Here is a 26,848-nt window from a genome sequence, read left to right as displayed (position 1 = left end):
TCACACCCTTTCTAGCAATGATTGTAGATTTTTTGATGATGGCTATTCTGACTGGTGTGAGGTGATATCTCATTGTAGTTTTTTTTTTTTTTTTTTTTTTTGCGGTACGCGGGCCTCTCACTGTTGTGGCCTCTCCCGTTGCGGAGCACAGGCTCTGGACGTGCAGGCTCAGCGGCCATGGCTCATGGGCCTAGCCACTCCATGGCATGTGGGATCTTCCCGGACCGGGGCACGAACCCACGTCCCCTGCATCAGCACGCGGACGCTCAACCACTGTGCCACCAGGGAAGCCCTCATTGTAGTTTTGATTTGCATTTCTCTGATAATTACCAGTGTTGAGCAGCTTTTCATGTGCCTCTTGGCCATCTGTATGTCTTCTTTAGAGAAGTGTTTGTTTAGGTCTTCTGCCCATTTTTTTTGATTGAGTTTTTTTCTTTTTTCTTTTTTTTTGATATAGAGCTGCATGAGCTGTCTATAAATTTGGGAGACTAATCCATGGTCAGTTGCACTGTTTGCAAATATTTTCTCCTACTCTGTGGGTTGTATTTTTTGTTTTGTCTGTGGTTTCCTTTGCTGTGCAGAAGCTTTTGAATTTAATTAGGTCCATTTGTTATTTTTGTTTTTATTTCCATTACTCTAGGAGACGGCCCAAAAACGATACTGCTGTGATTTATGTCTGAGTGTTCTGCCTATGTTTTCCTCTAAGAGTTTTATAGTGTCCAGTCTTACATTTAAGTCTTTAATCCATTTTGAGTTTATTTTCGTGTATGGTGTTAAATGATGTTCTAATCTTTTTTTTTTTTTTTTTTACATGCAGCTGTCTGGTTTTCCCAGCACCATTTGTTGAAAAGACTGTCTTTCTTCAGTTGTATCATCTTGCCTCCTTTGTCATAGATTAATTGACCATAGGTGCGAGGGTTTATTTCTGGGCTTTCTATCCTGTTCCATTGATCTATATTTCTGTTTTTGTGCCAGTACCATACTGTTTTGATGACTGTAGCCGTGTAGTACAGTATGAAGCCAGCAAGCCTGATTCCTCCAGGTCTGTTTTTGTTTCTCAGGATTATTTTGGCTATTTGGAGTCTTTTGTGTCTCCATACAAATTTTAAGATTTTTTTGTTTTAGTTCTGTGAAAAATGCCATTGGTAATTTGATAGGGATTGCATTTGATCTGTAGATTGCCTTGGGTAGTATACTCATTTTCACAATATTGATTTTTCCAGTCCAAGAACATGGTATATCTTTCCATCTGTCTGTGTTATCTTCAGTTTCTTTCATTAACGTCTTAACAATTTTCAGAGTACGCATGTTTTTGTCTCCTTAGGTAGGTTTATTCCTAGGTATTTTATTCTTTTTGATATGATGGTAGATGGGATCGTTTCTTTAATTTCTGATCTTTCGTTGTTAGTGTACAGGAATAAGATTTCTGTGTATTGATTTTGTATCCTGCAACTTTACTAAATTCATTGATGAGCTCTGGTAGTTTTCTGGTAGCATCTTTAGGATTTTCTATGTATAGTAAGTATCATGTCATCTGCAAACAGTGACAGTTTCATCATGTCACCTGCAAACAGTGACAGTTTTACTTCTTTTCCAATTTGAATTCCTTTTATTTCTTTTTTTTTTTTTTTCGGATTGCCATGGCTAGGACTTCCAAAAGTATGTTGAATAAAAGTGGCAAGAGTGGATGACAGCTTTTTAAATATTGATCTCTTACTGGACTGAACCTGCATGAAGGAAAAAGTAAAAAATCCTTAATTATTTAGAAAAAACATTAGTTTTGTGATCTTTTCAGGTTTATTTAGCATAGCTAAGGGTAGATGCAAGTCAACCAGTGTCAAAATAACACAATGTCACGATGACTATACTATTTATATTACACATTTTGATGAAAATTTCTTGCTAGCCTAACATAATCCATCTTTTACCATTTTGGCAGCATCTTCTAAACTGAAGACAAAAGTTTTTTAAGGACATTTATTATAATATTCTATATGTTTATATCTTATAAGTAAAATGAAACCCCGTTGTGTGTAATATATTGAATGAATTAACAAAACCTCCAATGAAGAGTTGCCACCATATGTATATAAAGAATTGTTTGTCAAAAGCTTGAAAAGTTTTAGAAGAAATTTGAAAATTCATTTTATCCTCACAGATGTTTGTATATTTATTCTTAGTAGAATTTTAAACAGTAATTGTGAACTTTCAAAATACCATTTCTTAAATTATAAAACTTTTGAAAGAAATACGGAAGTGTTGTGTGTGGGAAGGAATTCGTTTGGCACTTTGTTTCCTTTTGTGGTCTTCCACAGCTTAAGGCCTGAGTGCCAACTGAGGCTAATTATTAGCTAATATTTAGGGTCAGCTGGTTAATGATTTAAACACATTAACAACACCTGTACAGGAACAGCGTGCTATGGATAAACAGGTGCTTGAGAAAGTCAGACTCCTCTTTACTCTTTCTAAACCCTGAGTGCACTAATATTCCTTTGGGAGCTTTTAGACAATATTGATGCCTGGGCCCCAATCCAGACCAATTTAATCAGAATCTCTGATGGAGGAACCCAAGTTACTGATATTTTTAATGAGTTTTTCAGGTCATTCTCAAATGCTGCCAGGGTTAAAAAAATGTATGCTTTAGGTGTTTCATGCTGTTGATGCTGCTGCTGTTGTTGATGGTGGTGGTATTAATGTTGTTGTTGTTTTTATTAGTGTGTTTGTGTGGGGAAGCGTGTGCATAATCTAAGAAACATTGCACTTAAGGTAACTTGTATTAGTCCGTTTGGGCTTCTGTAACAGTATACCATAACTGGTGGCTTATAAACAACAGAAATTTATTTCTCACAGTTCTGAAGGTTATGATGTCCAGGATCAAGGCACTGGCAGGTTTGGTGTCAGGGGCGGGCCTCCTTCTAGTCGGCTGTTTTTTCACTGTAACTGCACATGGTAGAGGGGGCAAGGGAGCTTTCTTGGGCCTTTTAAATAAGGGCATTAATTCCATTCACGAGGGCTCCAACCTCATGACCTAATCACCCCAGAGGCCATACCTCCTAATACCATCACCTTGGGAGTTAGGATTTCAACATATGATCTTGGGGGGCAGGGGAACATTCAGGCCATACCATAACTGTAAATTATGCATACAGTTCTGGTTTCTGAATATTCAAGTACTGGTTATCTCGTGGTCATTATGTATTGGTGATTATTGGGTTTTGAAGTTGTAAATGTGTAGATAAAGCAGACAGTTCAGTTGAATTTTCTTTTATGCCTCATTGTTTCATTGTTTATGGTGACGTAAGTGTCATATTTTGATGTTAAGTTGGCTTTTCCATCTGTCACAAATTGTTCCCTTTATATCAGTTTTCATCAAGATACTGTTTTAGGTAAGTGTACAGGTGGAAGGTTCAGGATGTGATTTGCCTGAGTTTTCTGCCAGTCATTCTCATGAATGGTGACATTGGCCCTTAATGAGAGGAGTCACAGTAGATTGAGGGAAGAGTTGTGAGATTTTTGAAACATGCCATTTCTAAGATAGCGGAGGTGGGGGGAGGTCTAAGATATGAGGCTTTGTTGGGACAAGAGTTGAAGTGACTTTGTCTAAACTTTTAAGTGATGGCATTTGGATCTAAAAATGTGTTAGTGTTCATAGTTTTAAGGAATAGAAACCCTTCTACTTTAAACAGAAAAAATATTTTTAAAGAGGATGTTGGCTTACTCATAGAACTTCATAAATGGTAGAATTACCAAGCTTGGAATCTACATCCAGGGACTCTGCTGCAAATCATAGCACAGACCTGGTCCGGTGAAGGCACCACTGTTAGGTGGCATGCTTACCACTGTTTGTACTCTCTCACTGACGTGAGGCAACAGGTAGTCCGTAAACTGCTGCCAGTGCTCCCTTGTAAAACTGGCTTAAAGAAGGATGAATGAACTTAAACTGGGTTTAATTAGCCTTTGCTGTTACCCGCAGCCTCACCAGAATGGATTGCTGTGGTCCTTGCTGCTGCAGTTGTTGCTTCCTCCTCTCCTGCCTCTACCTCCTCCTTTCCTTGGTGTGTCTGACTGGTAAAACCCAGATCTTATGCTCTTGTCGCAATTGCAAGGAAGGTTTGGAAAGAAAGTAGCTGGTGTTTTCAGTTTCTTTAGTTTCAGGTAGTGGTTCTGTCTCATAAGGTAGAGGATTCTTCAACCATAGTAAGGTAGTCTAGATGCTGGATAGCCCCCTAAAATGCCAACTATCCATGACAGAACATTTTGTAAGTGAATGGTCATAGGATTAGTCCATATTTTTGCTGTACTTTGAATACTGTATTTTTTTTCCTTTCTCATGTTGAAAGAATGAATGGAGTGTGATGATAGATATAAAAGAAGATAGTTAATAGAAATATAAATTTTATAACTGGAATGGGCCTTAGGAATTATCTAAGCCAATCTAAAGAAGAAAATACTGATTATAAGAGTAATGCCATTCGCTGAGAAATCATCTTTACTCCTGTTAGTGAAACCAGTTTCTACCCCCATTAGTCCTCCTAAAGAAGCTGCTGTATAAAGTAGAGAACAACACCCTTGTAGTATCATCAGTGACACGTTTATTTGGTCTTTGTGCTGCAGTGTCAGGGCACAGTGCAGTTCAGTAGAAGCAGGTAAGGTGAGCTGGAGATGTGAACTGAGTACTCAAGGGCAAGGGCAAGATTCTCCTCAAAAACTAATTTTGGGATTCCTGTAATACATCAGACATGTAATTGAAGTCCTCATAGGGCACGACTGAAATAATTTTACCTTTATTCTCTTCACCAGGCCATTAAAAAAAAAAGTCAGTGAAGCTCTATGTGTAGTTTTTAGGTTTGAGCAATGGGATATTCTAGTATCTGAGGTGACCTAATAGCAAAATGTGCATAGAAGAGAGACTAATTATATATTTATTAGGTATAAGCCAGTTTTAAATTTAGGGAAATAATGTTGTATAATAAAGCTTTATAGGTATTGCTATGGGAATCTGTACAGTGGAGAGAGTTATCAGTTTTACTCGGGCGGCTATTTCAGGTTGGTGCTTTCTAGCTGAGCAGTTGTTGGCCAGAGGAACAAGGTATGGAAATGGATAATAGTTCTTAGTCAGTAGGGACACTGTATGCCAAACTCTGTCCTGCCATTCATTGCACATTCAAGGAATAACAAATAGCTTGTAACTGGAGCATAGTATAGGAATAAGGGTATACACATTAAAATAAAATTCTACCTGTATTTTTCAAGGATGTGGTCTCTGTAATAAGACCCACATACAAGATTCTGGTCCAGGAGCAGGTGAATGCAGACCATTATTAAACTTTGGAGTACTGACTATAAATATGCTTGCCATTATATTAGATGGTTTTAGGATAGGGGATACAACTATGAATAAAACAAGGGCCTGGAATCTAGAGGCGTGGGAAACGTGTAAACAGTCCTGGTTATCATATGTGTTTGAGATGTACAGAGCACTGGAGGAGCACAGAGGAGAGTGTGCTTGAGGGAGTCATGAAACGCTTTCACCAAGGTGTGGTGACATTTGAACTGTCCTGAAGAATCAGGGTGTGTATGAGTGTCTAGAAGGAGGAGGGTGGCATTCCAGACAGTTAATATATCATTTTTATTATACTTAAAGGAGCTCAAAATGCATCACCTTGTTTTCTTCAGAAAGAGGAATGTGGATAACAGCAATTTGTCAAAATTGTTGTAGTTAACATTTTCTTCGGTAAGAGTAGGGAATTAAATTGATTTAGCGTGCTGTTTATTTCAGGCTTATAAGCTATACCTTCCAGTAGTGTTATATCAATGTTGTTTCTGAATGAAATATATTCTTAGTATTGTGTCCACTAACTCTTAAATTTGTCAGCTAGACTGGGTGCCTAAGGATCATTTTTCTCCAGGATAATCAGTTTATACATGCACATGCAGAATTCCATTATGATGCATATTGTCAGAGCAAGGTTGTATTTAATAGAACCCATGGTCTTTCCTGTTCCTCAATAATAGAATCTTTTCTTTTGATTTGGTTACTGTATATTCTCTGTAAAAACAAATCATCCAAAACAAATGCTTTCATTATCTTCCAGTAATCACCACATATAGTTAAAATATGATACTAACACAAATAACCAAGGAGAGGGAAAACACGGGAAGTATAGCAGATTTCTTCACAGTTTTTTTTCTCTCTTTGTATTGGGTTGGCCAAAAAGTTCGTTCGGGTTTTTCCGTAGGACGTTATGATAGTTCTATCAGGAAATAGATATTATTGAATTCTCCAACCTTTTCTTCACTTAAAAGCCTAACCTACTAATCAAAGTAAAACAACTGGTTCGGGGATGAGGAAGGCGAAGGGTGTATGAATTCTGCATGACCCTTTTCACTTTCATTAAGTCAGAATTTTTTTCACTGGCTTTAGTCCCAGTGATTTTAGAAACTTTCTCAAAACAAATTTTATGGCAAGAAAATGTTTTTGAGGACCCATGGCTCTTTATAGTTAGATTTTACCTTAACATCTGTCACATCATGTTCTTAGAATGTGGCATGACTCTTGCTTACACTTTGGGGTTGGCTTGGTTTTATATGCAACTCTTAATTTTAGTTTCTTTTGCCTTGTTACTGTAGTCCAACTGCATTGACTGGTAACATCCTTTTTACTTTATCTTCTGTCCAACTCTTCCTTAATTTTTACACTATTTTTTTTTTTGTTACTCTTTTGGCTGGTTCTTTGGATATAGAAGGAAGAACAATGATGTCAGTGTGCTCGTTTCATCTTTTTCTGAACTCAGCATGTTGCCCCCTAAACTCTGTCTCTATTCCATATTTTGTTGAATGACACCAATATGGACTTACTCACATTTGCCAAATCTTGGGAGCCATCCTAGTCTGTCCTTTATCTTTCTTCTCCCTCGTTGATCCATCCCTCAACTTTTATCTTCATCAGTTCTCATTTGGAATATCTGAGAAGTTTTGTTCCTTACTTCTCTTTCTCTAATTTCTTCCCCCTCTAGTCAGTCCCTCAGTATTATCAACAGTGATTTGTAAAAGGATAATCTTTTGTAATTTGTAAAAGGATAATAAGCACTTTACTTTTCTGCTTAGTAGTCTTAAGTAACTTCTCATCCCTTATAGGCTATGCAGTCCAAGCTTCTTAGCACAGCAAAATAGATCCCATCTGTGGGACTTCTTTTGTTGCCTTGTGTCCTCCACAATACACAGTATCCTGCAGCTCTGCTGATCTTGCTATTTCTCAAATATGTCATGACTTTTTGTGTCCTTTGCATAAGCTGTGTCTTCTTCCTGGAACACTGTTTCCCATTTTGGCAACTGCCTAAATAAAAGTATTACTTCCTCTGGTGAGCTTTTGTTGAGAACTCTTACATTCACTGGCTCGATTGGGTATCAATTCCCAGTACTCTTACAGCAGCCTGTTCATACCTCTCTTGATAATAGTTAATCATTCCTTGCTTGGATTGCAAGTTTCCTAAGGACAGTAGTTTTGCCTTGCTTATTTTTGTATTACCATGTCAAGCATGATGCTGAGCTCCTAATAGGTGGTCAGTACATTAAAAAAATTAAATAGTATCTTGGTAACTTATAAAATATTTGTGTTTTTCTGCTGCCTGTTCCTCTTTCCCTTTCTGTATTAAGTATGTAATGAGTTTTTAGCTTAAAGTTTAATTAAATAACAAATGCAAATGTTCAGTATTTATAGATGAAATTTATTACTTTAAATTTTAAATATTTGAACAAATGAAAATACCAGCAAGCTTCAATTAAAAATTGTAAATTTTTATCAGATTCTCACCTGACAGATTTCTCAGTTTCATTTGTTGTAGTTGAAGCCTTTACCTGAGTGTGATCTGTGAAGTAACATGACATGATATATTTCTTAGGGTTGAGTACTGGAAGAGTTATTTATTAGCTTTGAGCAGTGGCATGCATATAATTTTATTTATTACTAAAATTCTTGTTGAGCTGACTAATTCATTTGTGACAACTTTTTATTACACCGTAAACTAGACACTGAGTTCTTGTAAGTTTAGTGCTTCTTTAGACAAGCTTATTGGCAATCGTGAGACCTATGTAAATTATATTATACAGGAAGGACAACGGCACTTATTTGTTATATCCATTTGATAGTGTGCAAATTGCTTATGGTTAGCCCATATGAGTTCTTCATAATTTGTCTACAAACTGTGATAAGTATTAGAGCACAGTGAAACAAGCTATAGGAGCTCATAGGAGGGAGTAACTCTACTTTGTCTAGGCAAGCTAGGAAAGGCTTCTACAGAAAAGAAGCTACCTTTGCATTAACTTTAAAAATAGTCTCTTGGGGGCTTCCCTGGTGGCACAGTGGTTGAGAGTACGCCTGCTGATGCAGGGGACACAGGTTCGTGCCCCGGTTGGGGAGGATCCCGCATGCTGCGGAGCAGCTGGGCCTGTGAGCCATGGCCCCTGAGCCTGTGCGTCCGGAGCCTGTGCTCTGCAACGGGAGAGGCTGCAGTGGTGAGAGGCCCGCGTAATGAAAAAAAAAAAAAAAAAGTCTCTTGATTCTTATTTGTGTTATAAGCAACTTTCTTGAGATATAATTTATATGCAAAAAATGTATATTTTAGCATTTATAGCTTGATGAGTTTTGATAAATGTGTGTATCAACCATTATCTACAGAAAACCCCCATTTTATCACATCACTCCAGAAAGCTGCCTTAGTCCCTTTCAAGTCAGGTCCTACTTTCACCACGATAACTACTGATCTGATGTCTGTCACTATAGATTAGTTTTGCTGAATCTAAAACTTCATATAATGGAGTCATTCTGTAGGTACTCTTTTGAGTCTGGGTTATTTTGTTTACCATTATTTAAAAAAATACATCCTTGTTGAATATGTGAGTAGTTATTTTACATTGTTGAGTAGTATTCCATTTTATGAATATACCAGAGTTTGTTAATCATCCTATTGACGGGCATTTGATTTATTTCCAGTTTTTGGTTATTATGAATAAAACTTCTGTGAACTTACATGTATAGATCATTGTGTGGGTATGTTTTTATTTCTCTTGAGTAAATACCTAGAACTAGAATTACTGGTTCGTAGGGTTAAGTGTACATTTAATTTTGTAAGAAGCTGCCAAACTATTTTCCGAAGTGATTATACGAGCAGTGTATGAGAGTTCCAGTTGCTGTATCCTTACCAACACTTGGTATTGTTGGCCTTTTTAATGTTAGCCATTCTAGTGGGTGTGAAGTGATATCTTATTACTGATTTAATTTTCATTTCCCTGATGATTGATGAGATTGAGCATCTTTTTATGTGCCAGTTGGCCATTTATGTATCTTTTGTGAAGTATTAAATGATGCCTTCTACCCATTAAAAAAGTTAAAGTAAAATTTGCACACAGTAAATTTACACTTTTTTGGGTGGCAGTTCTGAATTTAGACAAATGCTTACATTTGGATAATCACTACCATAATTAAAATATAGAACAATTCCACGACCCCCCAAAATATATTCTTGGCTTTTTGTTATCAACCTTTCCCTCCACCTGCAGCTCTAGGTAACCACTGATGTGTTTTCGGACTCTGTACAGTTTTGTTTTTTCCAGAATGTAACATAAATGGAATCATGTCGTGTAGTGTTTGAATCCAGCTTCTTTCTCTTGCCGTAAAGCATGTGAAGTTTATATGTGTTTATTGTGTATTTCAGTGGTTCTTTTTTTCCTAAAAATATAAACATTTATTAAATTATAACACAGATAGAGAAAATGTGCAAATCATATATATAAAGCAAATTAAGTTTATAAATGTGAACACACCGATGTGAACAGCATATAGATAAGAAAAGAGTACAATACCAGCATTCTAGAAATCCCCTCATTCTCTACTCCTTCCCCCAGAAGTAACCATTATTCTGACTTCTAACAGCTAAAATAGTTTTCCTTTTTTTTTTTGCACTTTTATTTTTATTACAGTGGTTCTTTTTATTAATCCTGAGAGTATTCTGTTGTTCGAATGTACCATAGTTTATCCATTCCCCATTTGAAGAATATTCAGTAGTTTTTGGTGACTATGAATACATCTGCTATAGACATTTTCATACAGGTTTTTGTGTGAATACGTATTTAATTTCTCTTGAGTAAATACCCGAGAGTGGGGTTACTAGATCTTATGGGAATGTTTAACGTAAGAAACTGCCAAACGGTTCTCCAAAGTAGATGTGCCATTTTGCATTAACACTAGCAGTGTACAAGAGTTTCAGTTGCGCTGCATCTTTGCTAGTACTTTGTACTGTCCATTTTTTAAAGTTTAGCCATCTTACTAGATCTGTAGTGATATCTCACTATAGTTTTAATTTTCATTTCCGTGATGAATAATTATGTTGACTGTCTTTTTGTATGCTTATTTGCCTTTGTATGTCTTTTGTTGATGTGTCTGTTCAGATCTTTTGCCCAGTTTTTAATTGGGTTGTCTTATTGAGTTTTAGGAGTTCTTCATACATTACAGATATGAGTCCTTTGTCAGATATATATAATGTACTACAACAGATTGAACACGGAAAGCTCAGATTTTGTTATTGGCAACAAATTGAAGTGACAAGGTCATTTCACGTATTTCCAAGAAAGTATCTGCCTGATACCTCAGTTTTATTAACCATAGTTTGTCATTCTTTTTTTTTTTTTTAAAGTAAACATGGTGTTCCATGAAAAAAGCAGCTAGCTCAGTTGGCCAAGTGCTTTTTCTCAAGACAACCATTCTACATTCATATGCAGCAAAAGTACTTTCTCTGTAGGTCCTATTTTGTCACACAGAATATTAAATGTGTAATCAGAGGTCAAGCTCTAATGAAATTAATAATTTTCTGCCTTACCAATGTCATTGTTCATTGAGACTGACTTTTCTTTTGTATGTGGTGAAGAATAAATATAGTGACTGTTAGTACAGTTGGTTGCCACTCCCTGCAGTCTTACCCACCATTGCTTTTGGACTATCAGTGCAAATATCAGCACAGGTAGGTAGTTCAGGGTAATCTGTGCAATTCAAAAAAGTTATTCAACACTTTGAATATTTCAGCACCACTTACATTTATTGTTGTAAACATTCACATAGAAGATCTTTGATGATTAGTTGGTACTGACACGTGATGAACAAACAAAACAGTAAGTCCGGCCATATCCTTAAATTTAGTCATATATAAGGCAAAAGCACAGTTTCTTAGATGACATTAACTTCCATCTTCATGTTTGCAGCTAAATTTTAATTTTCTGTTACTGTAGCTTTGGAAATTGGCGGCACTATGATTTCTTTTATTGGTTTTTCCTCTGGGAGGAATTCAGTAATGTTGACTGGAGAAAGCTTTATGAGTCTCTGTTTTTGTGAGTTTCTCCAGCTGGAAAGCTGTAATAAACATTGTTTGGCTTTTAATGAGGTCATATTTACATTTAAACTCTGCAATTCATTTTTCTTTAAACTCTGAATGATTGTCTCAATGCCTCAGCTTAACTGGAACCATAATACTATTCACAAAAAGATAGCGTGTATAAGCCAATGGAAAGATTGCTTTTGTAATACTTTTTCATTTACAGTTTTGCTCAGGGTCTTGGAGTAGATTTCATCCCTTCTTAGAGTCAGAGAACTCTCTCTGATAGATCAGTATCATCTTTTTTAACATCTTTAAATGTAGGCAGTATAGCTGTGGGATGAAGAAGTGAGTTTTCTCATCTCTCCTTTTTAAGCCAGTGGTCCATTCTTAAATACAAGACAAATATAAGTAAATTTTCTTTTATTTTAAAATAGAATACTAGTAAATTTCAAAATAAAAACAGTTTAAAATAAAAACTTAAAGTTAAGAAATATTGTAAAACAAAGCAGTGTATTTGCTCCTTGATGTGTTTTTGCTCTGGGCACAGTAAAATTTCAAGACTTCAAAAGTAACAAGTTTTTAGATGATAATGAGGTACAGAGATTATAGCAGGTATAATCAAAGGTAGCTAGTAAGAGTGCAAAAGTGCTGGGAACTGAGTTAATCTCGGAACATGTATATAGTTATTTCCAAAACCTACCTTAGAAGCTTATGGAAAATATAATAGGTATACATTCCATGAGCCATCAGGGTGAAGTCATCACCACACCTTATATGTATCCATGAAAAACCTCCAGGATGAAAGTGAACAAGGCTAAATAAATACATAAAACTTAGCAATATTATGAAAACAGTTTTGACCCTGTAGACCTCCTGAAAGGATTCCGAAGATCTCCAGGGATCTTTTTTTTTTTTTTAAATAACTTTATTTATTTATTTATGGTTGCGTTGGGTCTTCGTTGCTGCGCGCGGGCTTTCTCTAGTTGTGGCGAGCGGGGGCTACTCTTCGTTGCGGTGTGCGGGCTTCTCATTGCAGTGGCTTTTCTTGTTGCGGAGCATGGGCTCTAGACGCATGGGCTTCAGTAGTTGTGGCATGCGGGCTCAGTAGTTGTGGTGCATGGGCTTAGTCGCTCCACGGCATGTGGGATCTTCCTGGACCAGGGCTCGAACCCGTGTCCCCTGCATTGGCAGGCAGATTCTTAACCACTGAGCCACCAGGGAAGTCTGTCCAGGGATCTTTGGATCACACTTTGAGAACCACTGCCCTAGGGTGTGGTCTGGATTCAGCCCTTTGAGGTGTCTCAGCTGAATGTCCAGTGTGGTGTTGATGCTCTTTACTCTGTCTTGGCAGATCATGTAAGACCACCCGCATTGCTTGACTTCTGGCATTTTAGTTCTGTTCTCAACCTGATAATCCTTGAGGATCCTGAGCGTGCACAGCCTGGTTCTTGGTCCAAGGACTCATGGGGATCCCCCATGAGTCCCCCCCCACCCACACCAATGTAACTTTCTCCTCTTTGGGGCCCTGCAGATTCCAGTCTTTTCTTTTCCCCAAATTCTCTCTGCCTCTTTAAGCTTGTTGAGACCACTGTTCCTAATTTCAGTTTCAGCTTTCCACACTTTGGTTGGGGAGTTGTCACTAGGTTGAGTCAGGGTGATTTTTGGAGCTCACCTGGTGAGTTTCCTTTGTCTCATGGTTTGTGGTCTCGTGCCACCTTATTTTCAGTTCCTAGAACAGCTGCCTCATATATTTTGTTTAATTTTATGATTATTTATAGCTATCTCAGTAGAAGTTAATGTGTAATAGCTGCAGTTTTGTGAGTTAATTATTGATGGTGGTTATTAGCTTTTTAAATTAGGGTGGAGTAAAATAGTATGTGCGAAAACATAGGGACAAAAAACTCAGGGTGTCTTTTGGGAAGAGCATGTAGTCGCTGTGTTTAGAGTAGGGTCAACAAAGGCAGGCCTGCATTAGCTCATTCCCCTGGGTTCTTAGTAGAAGTCATTGACTAAAAATCACTGAGTTTCCCCCCACAGCTTTGACTAGGCTTCACAGCCTTTATGAACAGAGTACCATACCAAGTCACTCATGGTTGGCTGTTAGGGGAAGGAAACAATCTGTCAACTTGGGGCTCTAACTGTAGGATTCAAGGTAGGGAACACGAGGTGATGAAACTAGGAATTTAGGCTAGGCCTAAAGAATGGCTGTAACTTGCCTCAATTTTGCTTCCCTTTTCCCTTCCTAATGCTACTATTTCCATATATATATAACACGTTTATATGTTACAAGCCCAATAAAACAAGTTTATACTTACTTTTTTGTGCAGTTGTCTTTTTAATCCATTAAGAGAAGAAAAGGGAAAAATATATTTGTACTGTCTTTTATAATTACCTACATAATTATCTGTATGAGTACTGTTTGCTTCTTCATGTGGATTTGAGTTAACATCTAGGTCACTTCTTTTTTGCCTGAAGAATATCTTTGGTATCTCTTGTAAGGCAGATCTGCATGCCACAAATTCTCTCACTTTGTTTATCTGGGAATGTCTTTATTTCACCTTCATTTTGGAAAGATAGTTTTGCTGTATGTAGGATTCTTGGTTGACATTTTAATTTCTTTTAGTGTGTCATCCTACTGCTTTCTGCCCTCCATTGTTCTGATAAGAAATCAGCTCTTAGTTATATTGTGGTTTCTTTGCAAGTGATGAGTTGATTTTCTTAGTGCTCTCGATTCCTTTGTCTTTCAGCAGTTTAACTGATGTGTATAGTTGTATATCTCTGTGTTTATCATACTTGGAGTTTATTAAACCTCATGGATGTATGGGCTAGTATTTTAAAAATCAAATTAGGGAAGTTTTTGGTCATGATTTATTTGAAATATTGGAACCAAAGTACAATGATCATATTTAGGAAATTAACAGTACATTTCTATTACAGAATTTGACATGCTGTCAAATTTTGCCAGGTTTCCCAATAATGTCTTTGTAGCATATTCCCCAACTGATCAGTACAGGATCATACACTTTATATAGTTACTGTGTCTCTCTTTGTTTATTTATTTTTCTTTCTTTTGGCTGCTTTGGGTCTTAGTTGCAGCACGCGGGATTTTTTTGTGGAGGCATGCGGGATCTTTTTCGTTACTGCGTGGTCTGTTGGAGCTTCTCTCTAGTTGCGGCTTGGGGGTTTTCTCTTCTCTAGTGGTACGTGGGCTTTGTAGTTTGTGGCACGTGGGCTTAGTTTCCCCGCGGCATGTGGGATCTTAGTTCCCCAACCAGGGATCGAACCCGCGTCACCTGCATGGAAGGTGAATTCTTTACCACTGGACCACCAGGGAAGTCCCTTACTGTGTCTCTTTATTTTCCTCCTACCTAGCTTAGTTCATCTGCCTTTCTTTGACTTTTATGACATTGATATTTTCAAAGGCAGTTGTTTTGTAGAATGTTTTTTAATTTGGTACTCTCTCTTTCCTTAATAATTTTATTCAGGTTATGCATTTTGGGACAGAAATAATATGTAAGAGAATATACATAAAAGAGATGGTATGGGGGCTTCCCTGGTGGCGCAGTGGTTAAAAATCCGCCTGCCAATGCGAGAGACATGGGTTCGAGCCCTGGTCCGGGAAGATCCCACATTCTGCACAGCATCTAAGCCCGTGCGCCACAACTACTGAGCCTGCACTCTAGAGCCCGCGAGCCACGACTACTGAGCCCGTGTGCCACAACTACTGAAGCCCGCGCACCTAGAGCCTGCGCTCCCAACAAGAGAACCCACCACAATGAGAAGCCCACGCACCACAACAGAGTAGCCCCTGCTCACCACAACCAGAGAAGAGCCCGCGTGCAGCAATGAAGACCCAACACAGCCAAAAATAAAATAAAATAAATAAATTTATATATAAAAGAAGATGGAATGTTCTTCCCAGCATATCACATATATGATGCCAGTGTTGATGATGTTAATTTAGATGATGTGGATAAGGTGGTGTCCACCAAGTTTATTTTCTCTAAAGTTACCATTTTCCCCTTTGTCATTAATAAATAATTTGTGGGGAGATACATTGAGACAGTGTAAGGTATCCTTTTTGCCAAAGAAACTGATCAGATGGTTTTTGCGTCCTGATGATGCTTGTCTTGAATCAGTTATTACCATCATGGTGGCAAAAAGATAGATGCTTAAAATTTCGATAACGGTTTCTAGGAGTTTCAGTTTTAGTGTTCCTGAGAGAGCTTTCTTTATCCAATAGTGATAATTATAAGATACTTGGTGGTTAACCTGCTTATGTCATGGGTTTATTTTTCATGATTTTTAGGTTCATGTACTGGACAGACTGGGGAGAAGTACCAAAGATAGAACGTGCTGGAATGGATGGTTCAAGTCGCTTCATTATAATAAACACTGAAATTTACTGGCCAAATGGACTGACTTTGGATTATAAGGAACGGAAGCTTTATTGGGCAGATGCAAAACTTAATTTCATCCACAGATCAAATCTGGATGGAACAAATCGGTAAGATTACCTTATAAATTTATTTTTAAACTTTAAGTCAACCCTGTGATATCTTGATGTAGTAATCAAATTATAAAGCTTAATTTTATTAAGAAGTTAGCATATTTTTGGCTTAACTGTCAAAGGGGAAGAAGAATAGATTTTTAGTTTGCTTTTTAAAAAGGTAATGACATTTCTCATCTATCTTGGTGGCACTTAGAATTTATGGGTTGTATTTTCTCCTTCTTTACTCTGAGCTAATTTAGTTCTGCAGTAGTTCTCAACCAGGGATAGTGCTTCCATTCTCTTCCAGAGTGTTTGGAAATGTGTGGAGAATTTTGGTTAACACTGGGATTGGGAGTACTACTAGCATTTTAGTTCCTGGGGGGCCAGAGATGCTAAACATCCTGTAATGTGCTGGGCACCTAATGTGACAAAGAGTCATCCTGTTCAGACTTACCCACCTCCCAGGTGCTGTTTGTGGAAGCTCATTTGATAAATCTGTAGACCAGGACAGGGTTGGCCAACTTTTTCTGCGAAGGGCCAGATCGTAAATATTTTAGGCTTTGTGGGCCATGTCTCTGTTGCAGCTATTTACCTCTGCTGTTGTGGTGTGAAAGAAGCTATATATAATAGCTAAGGGAATGGGCATGATTGTGTTCCAGTAAAACTTTTTTTGAGCCATTGGACTCTAGTTTGCTGACCCCTAGACTAGGAGAAAACCTACTGCATGTATGCTATACCTCAGTATTCACAGAAGACAAAGTTATAATACATAAACATGGAATTTCTATTCAGATCATGTTCAGATTAAAAAAAATTTTTTTTATTGAAGTATAGTTGATTTACAATGTTGTGTATGTTCAGATTTTTTAAAAATATTTATTTATTTAGGCTGCGTTGGCTCTTTGTTGCTGTGTGTGGTCTTTCTCTAGTTGTGGTGAGCAGGCTTATCATTGTGGTGGCTTCTCTTGTTGCAGAGCATGGGGTCTAGGCATGTGGGCTTCAGTAGTCATGGCATGTGGGCTCAGTAGTTGTGGCACACAGGCTTAGTTGCTCCATGGCATGTGGGATCTTCCTGGACCAGGGCTCAAACCCGTGTCCCTAGCATTGGCAGGCGGATTCTTAACCACTGTGCCACCAGGGAAGTCCTGTTCAGATTTTTAAAAATACTTTATATATTCTTGTGTTTGGAAGATTATTTAGGTTTCTAGTGGTCTCATTCTAAAACCTTAGTAGAAGCAGGGAGCTTTAGGTAGTTGAAGGAATTTTTAAAAGTGTACACATTTGTAACTTATCTGAATTGTGAGTCAGGAATCATTTATAAGTGTTGAAAACCAGGAAAGATTTAAAGAATATATTAAAGTGAACTTTTTAAAATCATGGAGTGAGAGAATTTTTTGCCTTGTTGCAAAAAAGAATGAAATGACTCACAACAGGATGGTTTAAAAAATAATTAGAAATAAGTGTCAAAAAAAGTGATAAGTATATGATGAATATAACAACATAATTGCTGTGTTTGAACTTCAAATTTGTCTTTGAGAGGGATACTAGGAAGTGAATATGGCCACTCTGTAGGTTTTTGACTCTCTCAGAATACCCCCCAAAAAACCAATGGAACAAGATAGCAAATCTGAATACTTACCGTGAAGTTAACCTCAGGCATCCAGAAATGAAAGCAGGTAAGGGCAGACCACTAACAGCCACAAGACCTCCATAGTATTACTGTCTGTGCAAGAGTAAGCTGAGGGAGTGAGTGAAGTATTTCACTGAACTTAAAAGCAGGGGACCTCCAAAATAGCCCCAGCTATTTACTAGACAGTGTAGTGGGCTATATTAAGAGCAGTAGCTGAAATGAGAGTGGGGGGTTGCCCACTCCAATATGAGGCAAGTGCAGTGTGTCCGTGGTAAAGACAGAAGAGGACAGAGCAGTCTGGCTCCAGAGAATTCTCAAAACAGACCTGCTAGAGTTCTCTACCAGGACAGGGTACTACAGAGTAGAGACAAAGTTGAATAGAATAGCATCAAAATTCAGCACAGTAGGGAAAATTAAGGAATGAAAGGAGAAGGAAAGAGAAGGTTCAGATAAGGATGGGCAGAGGAAGAGCTGGGATATCTCAGAAAGGGAGCTACCATATTTTTTAACATGTGAAAACAGAAGAGTGAATTCTGTAAAGTTAGAAAAACTACGCTGAACACCACTATGTTCTAAAAGTTCAGGAAAACTAATTTCACATAAATAGAAACATAAAAATATCAAGGTATAAAATCCCATTTAAGGTTACTATGAAGAATATCTTATATTTATAACAGTATTTTAAGCTAATAACAGCTAAACTTTAAATGCGTACTTAGGGACTTCCCTTGCCGTCCAGTGGTTAAGACTCCACGCTTCCACTGCAGGGGGCTCGGGTTCAATCCCTGGTTGGGGAACTAAGATCCTTCATGCTGCGTGGTGTGGCTAAAAAGAAAAACCAGAAAACAAACAAACAAACCGTGTACTTAAACTCTACATTGTTTCTCCCACATTTAGTGTTTGTGATGTCACAATGCATATCTTTATACCTTGTGTATCCATTAACACATTATTATAGTTAGTTTTTACTACTTTCGGTTTTCAGTGATTTGCTCACCACCATTACAGCATTAGAATATTCTGAATTAACCCTATATTTATCTTTACCAGTGAGATTTATACTTTCATATGTTTTCCTGTTACTAATTAGTACTCTTGTTTCATCTTGAAGAAGTACCTTTAACATTTCTTTTAAGGCCGATACAGTGGTGATGAACTCCTTCAGCTTTTGCTTGTATGGAAAACTCTTTATCTCTCTTTTCATTCTGAAGGACAGCTTTGCTGGGTACAGTATTCTTGGTTGGGAGTTTTTTCTTTCAGCACTTTGACTGTATCATGTCACTCCCTTCCGGCCTGCAAGGTTTCTGCTGAAAAACCTACTGATAGTCTTATGGGGGTTCCCTTGTGTAAGACAGCTTGTTTTTTCTCTTGCTACTTTCAAGATTCTCTCTTTGTCTTTAACTTCTGACATTTTATTTATAAAGTGTCTTGGTGTGGGTCCTTTTGGATTCATCTTTTTTGGAAGTTTCTGGGCTTCCTGGATCTGGATGTCTGTTTATTTCCCCAGGTTGGGGAAGTTTTCAGCCATTATTTTGGGATAAGCTTTCTTCCCCTTTCTCTCTATCCTCTCCTTAGGGGACCACTGTCATGCAAATAGTAGTCCACGTGATGGTGTCCCATAAGTCCCTTAAGCTATTTTCACTTTCTTTTATTGTTTTTTCTTTTTGCTTCTCTGGCTGGATGAATTCTACTGCCCTGTCTTTGAGTCTGCTGACCCTTTCTTCCGCTTGATCTAGTGTACCCTTGTACCCCTCTATTGAATTCTTTATTTCAGTTACTGCATTCTTCGGCTCTCTGATTTCTGTTTGGCACTTCGTTCTCTTTTAATTTTTGTTGTTGTTGTTGAAATTCTCACTTTGTTCATGCATTGTTCTCCTGACGTCAGTGAGCATATTTATGATGGTTGTTTTGAACTCTTAATCACGGAAATTATGTATCTTTGTTTCATCATGAAGTCTGTTTCTGTAGGGGTTTTTTTGGTTTGTTTGTTTGAAACATATTCCCTTGATTCTTCATTTTCCTTGACTCTCTGTGTTGGTTTCTGTGCATTAGATAAAACAGCCACCTCTCCCAGTCCTGACAGAGGAGGAGTCTTGTGTAGGATATGAACCTTAGCATTCAGCTTGGCCTGAGCTCTTGGTTGTCTCTCAAACCTTTGTGATTGTCCAAGCTGGCTTCTTTGTTCTTCTTGCTCCCAGTAGTTGAGTGTGTGCCAGGATTTGTCAAGTGTTCCATAGAGGAGGATTGCAGTTGGTACCTAGGTGAAGGCTGTTTGGAAGTCAGACCCCCAGGCAGCGGGGAATATACATGTAGTTTGAGCCCTTCTATGGAGAATCTTGGAGACAGGCTTTTTTTGCCTGCTCCTTCTGCTCTGGACCCAGCTTATAGCTGTGAAAGAGGTTCCTCCTGTACCCATTAAAAACTGCTTCGTTGTTTGCCACAGTCCTGTGGGATTTGTCAGGGCAAGCCCTGTTGACTTTCAAAGCCAGGTGAGCCAGGGGCCCATTCTTTGAGTGGCATCCATGAAATCTGGGGTACCAGATATGTGTACAAGCTGATTCTGTGTGGAAATACTGGAGATTTGGAGTGGGCTAGTGGGAGAAGGCAGAGGCGGTATCTGCTGGCTTCCCTGGTCTCCTAGGAGGATTGCAGTTAGCCCCTGGATGTCTGCCAAGTTAGGAGCCTGAGCATTAGACAGAAGCTTTTAAAGTATGAAAATAGACCTCTTTTAGGGAAAGACTGGGAGATGAGCAATTCTGACTGCTCCCTCTGTGCTGAGCTCTGCTGGGCTCGACATCTTATGTAAGCCTAATGGGAATCGAAAACAAAAACCTGTCATAGATATGCAAAAGATTAATAGAAAAATCATCAAATCATAAAGAGAGGAAGAGAAGAAGGGAACAATTGAAATACACAACAGCCAGACAGCAACAGAATGGCAATAGGAAGCCTATACCTATCAATAATTATTTTATATGGAAATGGACTATATTCTGCAATGAAAACATGTAGAGTAGCTGAATGGATAAAACACAAGACTCACTGTATGTTGCCTGCAAGAGACTCACTTCAGCCATAAGGAAACACACACTTTGAAAGTAAAGGGATGGAAAAATGTATTCCATATGAATGGAAACTGAAAGAAAGCAAGGAAGCTATACTTATATGAAATAAAATAGATTCTAAGCTGCAGACTGTAACAAGAGACAAAAAAGGTCATTATTTAATGATAATGGAGTCAGTCCAAGAAGATATAATTTTGTTAATACACCCAGCATAGGAGCACCTCCATATATGATGCAAATATTAACAGGCCTGGAGAGAGTAATAGACAGTAATACAACAATAGTAGGGACTTCAGTACCTCACTTTCAGTAGTGGATAGATCACCCAGGCAAAAATCAATAAGCAAATATTGGACTTAAAGTACATATTAGACTAGGTGGACTTAAGAGATGTTTAGAAACATTCCATCTAACAGCACCAGAATACACATTCTTCTAGAGCACACGTGGAACACTCTGGAGAATAGATTATATGTTAGGCCACAAAACAAGTCTTAATAAATTTAAGAAGGTTGAAATCATAACAGGTATCTTTTCTGACCACAGTGGTATGAAACTAGAAATCAGTTACAAGAAGAAAACTGGAAAATTATCACGTCATACCTGTTAGAGTGGCTTTTTTCAAAAAGACAAGAAATAACAAGTGTTGGTGAGGATGCGGAGAAAAGGGAACCCTTGTGCACTGTTGATGGGAATGTAAATTGGTGCAGCCACTGGGGAAAACAGTGTAGAAGTTCCTCAAAGAAAGAAAAATAGAACTACCATATGATCCAGCCATTCCACTTCTGGGTATATGAAGAAAACAAAAACACTTAACTTGAAAAGATACATACACCCCTATGTTCATTGCAATGTTTTTTACAGTCACCAAGATAAGGAAACAACCCATTGTCCATTGATGTGTTGGATGGATAAAGAAGATGTAGTATATATGTACAATGGAATATTATTCAGCCATAAAAAAGAATGAAGTATTGCTATTTGTGACAACATGAATGTATCTTGAGGGCATCATGCTAAGTGAAATAAGTCAGACAGAGAAAGAAATACCATATGATCTCACTTACATGTTGAATCTAAACAACAAACGAACAAAAAACCAAGCTCATAGATACAGAGAACAGATTGGTGGTTGCCATAGACAGGGTATGGGGGTTAGTGAAATGGTTGAAGGGAGTCAAAAAATACAAACTTCCAGTTATAAAATAAGTAAGTCCTGGGGATGTAATACACAGCATTGTGACTATAGTTAATAATACTGTTTTACATATTTGAAAGTTACTAAAAGAGTAAATATCGGGCTTCCCTGGTGGCGCAGTGGTTGGGAGTCCGCCTGCGGATGCAGGGGACATGGGTTCGTGCCCCGGTCCGGGAAGATCCCACATGCTGCAGAGCAGCTGGGCCCATGAGCCATGGCCGTTGAGCCTGCGTGTCTGGAGCCTGTGCTCCACAAAGGGAGAGGCCACACAGTGAGAGGCCTACGTACCGCAAGAAAAAAAACAAACAACTTGCCAAAAAATAAAAGTTGAGAACCAGAAGCCTTCACTGGTGAATTCTACCAGACATTTGAAAAAGAATTAGTACCAGTCCTTCTCAAAGTCTCCCGAAAAATAGAAGAGGAGGGAACTCTTACAAACTCATTTTAAGTGGCTAGCATTACCTTGATATCAAAACCAAACAAGAAGCCTACAAGAAAAGAAAATTACAGGCAATATTCCTAATGAGTATAGATGCAAAGATCCTCAACAAAATACCAGCAAACTGAATTCAGCAGCACATTAAAAGGATCATATACCATGATCAAGTGGAGTTTATTCCAGGGATACAAGGATGGTTCAATATATGTAAATTAATCAATGTGATTCAGCACATTAACAAAATGAAGGATAAAAGAGATGTGATGATCATGTGATCATCTCAATAGGTGCAGAAAAAGCATGTGACAAAATTCAGCATCCGTTCATGATTAACTCTCAACGAAGTAGGTATAGAGGGAACATACCTCAACACAGTGAAAGCTATATATGACAGACCCACAGCTAATATCATATTCAAAAGAGGAAAGCTGGAAGTTTTTCCTCTAAGGTCAAAACAAGACAAGGATGTCCACTCTTGCCACTTTTATTCAGCATAGTACTGGAGGTCCTAGCCAGAGCAGTTAGGCAAGGAAAAGAAGAAAGGCATCTCAATAAAAAGGAAGAAATAAAGCTGTATTTGCAGATGATCTGATGTTATATATAGAAAATTCTAGAAACCACCACAAAACTGTTAGAACTAAAAACAAATTCAGTAACATTGCAGGATACAAAATCAGTATACCAAAATCAGCTATGTTCCTGTATGCTAATAATAAACTGTCAGCAAAATTAAGAATACCTTATTTACTATATCATCAAAAAGAATAAAATACCTAATATTAAGTTTAACCAAGGAGGTAAAAGACCTGTACACTGAAAACTATGACACTGATGAAAGAAATTGAAGAAGATACAAATAAATTGAAAGATATTTTATGCTCACAGATTAGAAAAATTAATTTGTTAAAACGTCTGTACTACCCAAAGCCATCTACAGATGCAGTGCAATCCCTTTCCAAGTTCCAGTGACATTTTTCACAGAAGTAGAACAAACAATTCTAAACTTTCTGTGGAATTACAAAAGACCACAAATAGCCAACGGAATCTTGAGAAAGAATAAAGCTGGAGGCATCACACTTTCTAACTTCAAACTGTATTACAAAGATGTAGTAATCCAAACGGTATGGTATTGGCATAAAAACAGACACATAGATCAGTGGAACAGAATAGAGAGCCCAGAAACAAACCCATGCATAATTGGTCAATCAATTTATGAGAGAGGAACCAGAATATCCGGTGGGGAAAGGATAGTGTTTTCAATAAATGGTTTGGGAAAACTGGATATCCACATGCAAAAGGATGAAACTAGATCCCTATCTTTTTTTTTTTTTTTTTTGCATTACACGGACCTCTCACTGTTGTGGCCTCTCCCATTGCGGAGCACAGGCTCTGGATGCACAGGCTCAGCGGCTGTGGCTCATGGGCCTAGCCGCTCCACGGCATGTGGGATCTTCCCGGACTGGGGCACAAACCCGTGTCCCCTGCATCGGCAGGCGGACTCTCAACCACTGTGCTACCAGGGAAGCCCTACAGTTGACTCTTGAACCACATGAGTTTGAACTATGTGGGTCCATTTATGTGCAGGTTTTTAAAAATAAATATGTACTACAGTACTATATGATTTATGCTTGGTGGAACCTCAGATATGGGAGTTCCAGCTGTAAAGTTATACACAGATGCAGGGGTTTACTTTAATCCCTGTGTTATTCAGGGGTCAGCTGTATAATATTGTGACAGTCGTTGATAACACTGTACTGTGTAATTGAAATTTGTTAAGAGAGTAGAACTTAAATGTTCTAACCAAAAAACCCCCCCAAAACATGAAACCCTAAAAAGTAAAACAACCCCCCCCCAAATGTGTGAGATGTGATAAATAACTAGATGAGGGGAGGGGTATTCTTTCACAATTTATATGTGTATCATATCATTACTATGTACACTTTATGTATCTTTCAAATTTGTTTGTTAATTATACCTGGAAAAAGCTGAACAACAAAAAAAGTGAGGAACAGAATAATGTCTTACATAAAAATCTCCCCAGAAAGATATGATCATAGAACACATTAAACCTCCATTTTAAAATGCACTATCACTAATTGAGACACCAGTATCACATGTCAAAGACCAACATAAATTAAAATTAGAAAGTTCAGAGATGAGATGCCAGAACTGAGGAAAGAATTATAAATAAAAGAAAAAAATGATTTCAGAAAAGCTAGCTAAACTAGAAGGGACACAAGAGTGAGTAAACAGAAAAGATCTTTAAACAGAAGTTGAAAAGGGGGAAAAGTTTAAGGACTAAAAAGAAATGTAAAAAATGAACAGGATTTGAGAGAAAGTAACAAATATTAAAGATAGGCAAAGAAGAAAAAACACATAGATAAAAGACTCTTAGGAAGATAACTTTTGTAAAGGAATAGGACAAATATGAGGAACTATAATTAAGGAAAAGGTTTTTAAAAGAAAATTTGAAATAACAGATAGAGAACCATATGTACCTGGTAATATAAGCTAAAGCTTATACAAGATGTAAGTAAAATCACTCTATAGAAAAAGGAAAATATTCCTTTAAGAATAAAATAAATGACTTTTTAAAAGGAAAGAAAATTAGATTCACATTAGGCTTTCTCACAGCAACACTCCCTGTCAGGATTAAATGGAATAGTATTTTTAAGATATTGAAAGTAAGAAGATGTGAGCCAGTGATTTTTTTCCCCAGCAAAAGTGATTTTCCTTATACAAAGCCATAGACAAATTTTATTAACATGCAAGAAATCAAGAAATACTGTTTCCCTGAGTCATTCTGAAAATGGACTAGTGGCTGAGCTTTAGATAATCAAAATGATGAGCGATATAACAAAATAAGGCTTGGTGAAGAGCATCAAACATATAATTAACTTGTATTAAGACTAAACGAGGATTAAGATTGAGAGTATGGTATATAAGGTCTAGGTAATGTAGGTAGAGCACCACTCTAAGAAATAGAGTGAAGGGACTTCCCTGGCGGTCCAGTGGTTAAGATGCTGTGCTTCCACTGCAGAGGGCATGGATTCAATCCCTGGTCGGGGAACTAAGATTCCACATGCCTTGCAGAGCGGCCAAAAAAGAATAAATAAATAATGAAATAAAATAAAAGTTTAAAAATAGAGTGAAAGCGGTATTACATGCAAAAAATAATAACTAGAATTATGACTTATAACATTATACCAGAACATATAAGATTATTAGAAATTTCATGTAATGTCTGAAACATTTATATTAACATATTTCCATACAAATAACCCAAAGATAGTTTAGTATTAGTTTTTTTTTAATTTTAAAATTTAATTTAATTTATTTTTTTGTACAGCAGGTTCTTATTAGTCATCAATTTTATACACATCAGTGTACACATGTCAATCCCAATCGCTCAATTAATCACACCACCATCCCCACCCCCCTGCAGCTTTCCCCCCTTGGCATCCATACCTTTGTTCTCTACATCTGTGTCTCAACTTCTGCGCTGCAGACCGGCTCATCTGTACCATTTTTCTAGGTTCCACATACATGCGTTAATATATCATATTTGTTTTTCTCTTTCTGACTTCAGTCTGTATGACAGTCTCTAGATCCATCCACGTCTCAACAAATGACCCAATTTCGTTCCTTTTTATGGATGAGTAATATTCCATTGTATATATGTACCATATCTTCTTTATCCATTTGTCTGTTGATGGGCATTTAGGTTGCTTCCATGACCTGGCTATTGTAAATAGTGCTGCAGTGAACATTGGGGTGCATGTGTCTTTTTGAATTATGGTTTTCTCTGGATATATGCCCAGTAGTGGGATTGCTGGATCATATGGTAATTCTGTTTTTAGTTTTTTAAGGAACCTCCATACTGTTTTCCATAGTGGCTGTATCAATTTACATTTCTACCAACAGTGCAAGAGGGTTCCCTTTTCTCCACACCCTCTCCAGCATTTGTTGTTTGTAGATTTTCTGATGATGCCCATTCTAACTGGTGTGAGATGATACCTCATTGTAGTTTTGATTTGCATTTCTCTAATAATTATAGTGATGTTGAGCAGCTTTTCATGTGCCTCTTGGCCATCTGTATGTCTTCTTTGGAGAAAGGTCTGCTTAGGTCTTCTGCCCATTTTTGGATTGGGTTGTTCGTTTCTTTAATATTGAGCTGCATGAGCTGTTTATATATTTTGGAGATTAATTCTTTGTTGATTCGTTTGCAAATATTTTCTCCCATTCTGAGGGTTGTCTTTTCGTCTTGTTTATGCTTTCCTTTGCTGTGCAAAAGCTTTTAAGTTTCATTAGGTCCCATTTGTTTATTTTTGCTTTTATTTCCATTACTCTAGGAGATGGATCAAAAAAGATCTTACTGTGATTTATGTCAGAGTGTTCTTCCTATGTTTTCCTCTAAGAGTTTTATAGTGTCCAGTCTTACATTTAGGTCTCTAATCCATTTTGAGTTTATTTTTGTGTATGGTGTAAGGGAGCATCCTAATTTCATTCTTTTACATGTAGCTGTCCAGTTTTCCCAGCACCACTTATTGAAGAGGATGTCTTTTCTCCATTGTATATGCTTGCCTCCTTTGTCATAGATCAGTTGACCACAGGTGCGTGGGTTTATCTCTGGGCTTTCTATCTTGTTCCATTGATCT

General features: G+C 37.6%; 1 protein-coding gene across 5 annotated transcripts in view; it reads left to right on the top strand.

The window, feature by feature from the left end:
- Nucleotides 1-26,848, top strand: part of LRP6 (LDL receptor related protein 6) — a 178,427-nt gene that overhangs the window by 55,918 nt on the left and 95,661 nt on the right. For all 5 annotated transcript variants that reach the window (XM_069541179.1, XM_069541178.1, XM_060024306.2 and 2 more), the window contains one exon: nt 15,676-15,873. In XM_069541179.1, the coding sequence (XP_069397280.1) occupies nt 15,680-15,873 (194 nt within the window). In that variant the 5' untranslated portion in view covers nt 15,676-15,679. The remainder of the gene's footprint in view (nt 1-15,675; nt 15,874-26,848) is intronic.

This window comes from Delphinus delphis, chromosome 11 (genome assembly GCF_949987515.2).
Source record: "Delphinus delphis chromosome 11, mDelDel1.2, whole genome shotgun sequence".
Taxonomy (NCBI): Eukaryota; Metazoa; Chordata; class Mammalia; order Artiodactyla; family Delphinidae; genus Delphinus; species Delphinus delphis.
The sequence above is the reverse complement of the archived record's forward strand: the minus strand, read 5'-3'. Positions and strand labels throughout refer to the sequence as shown.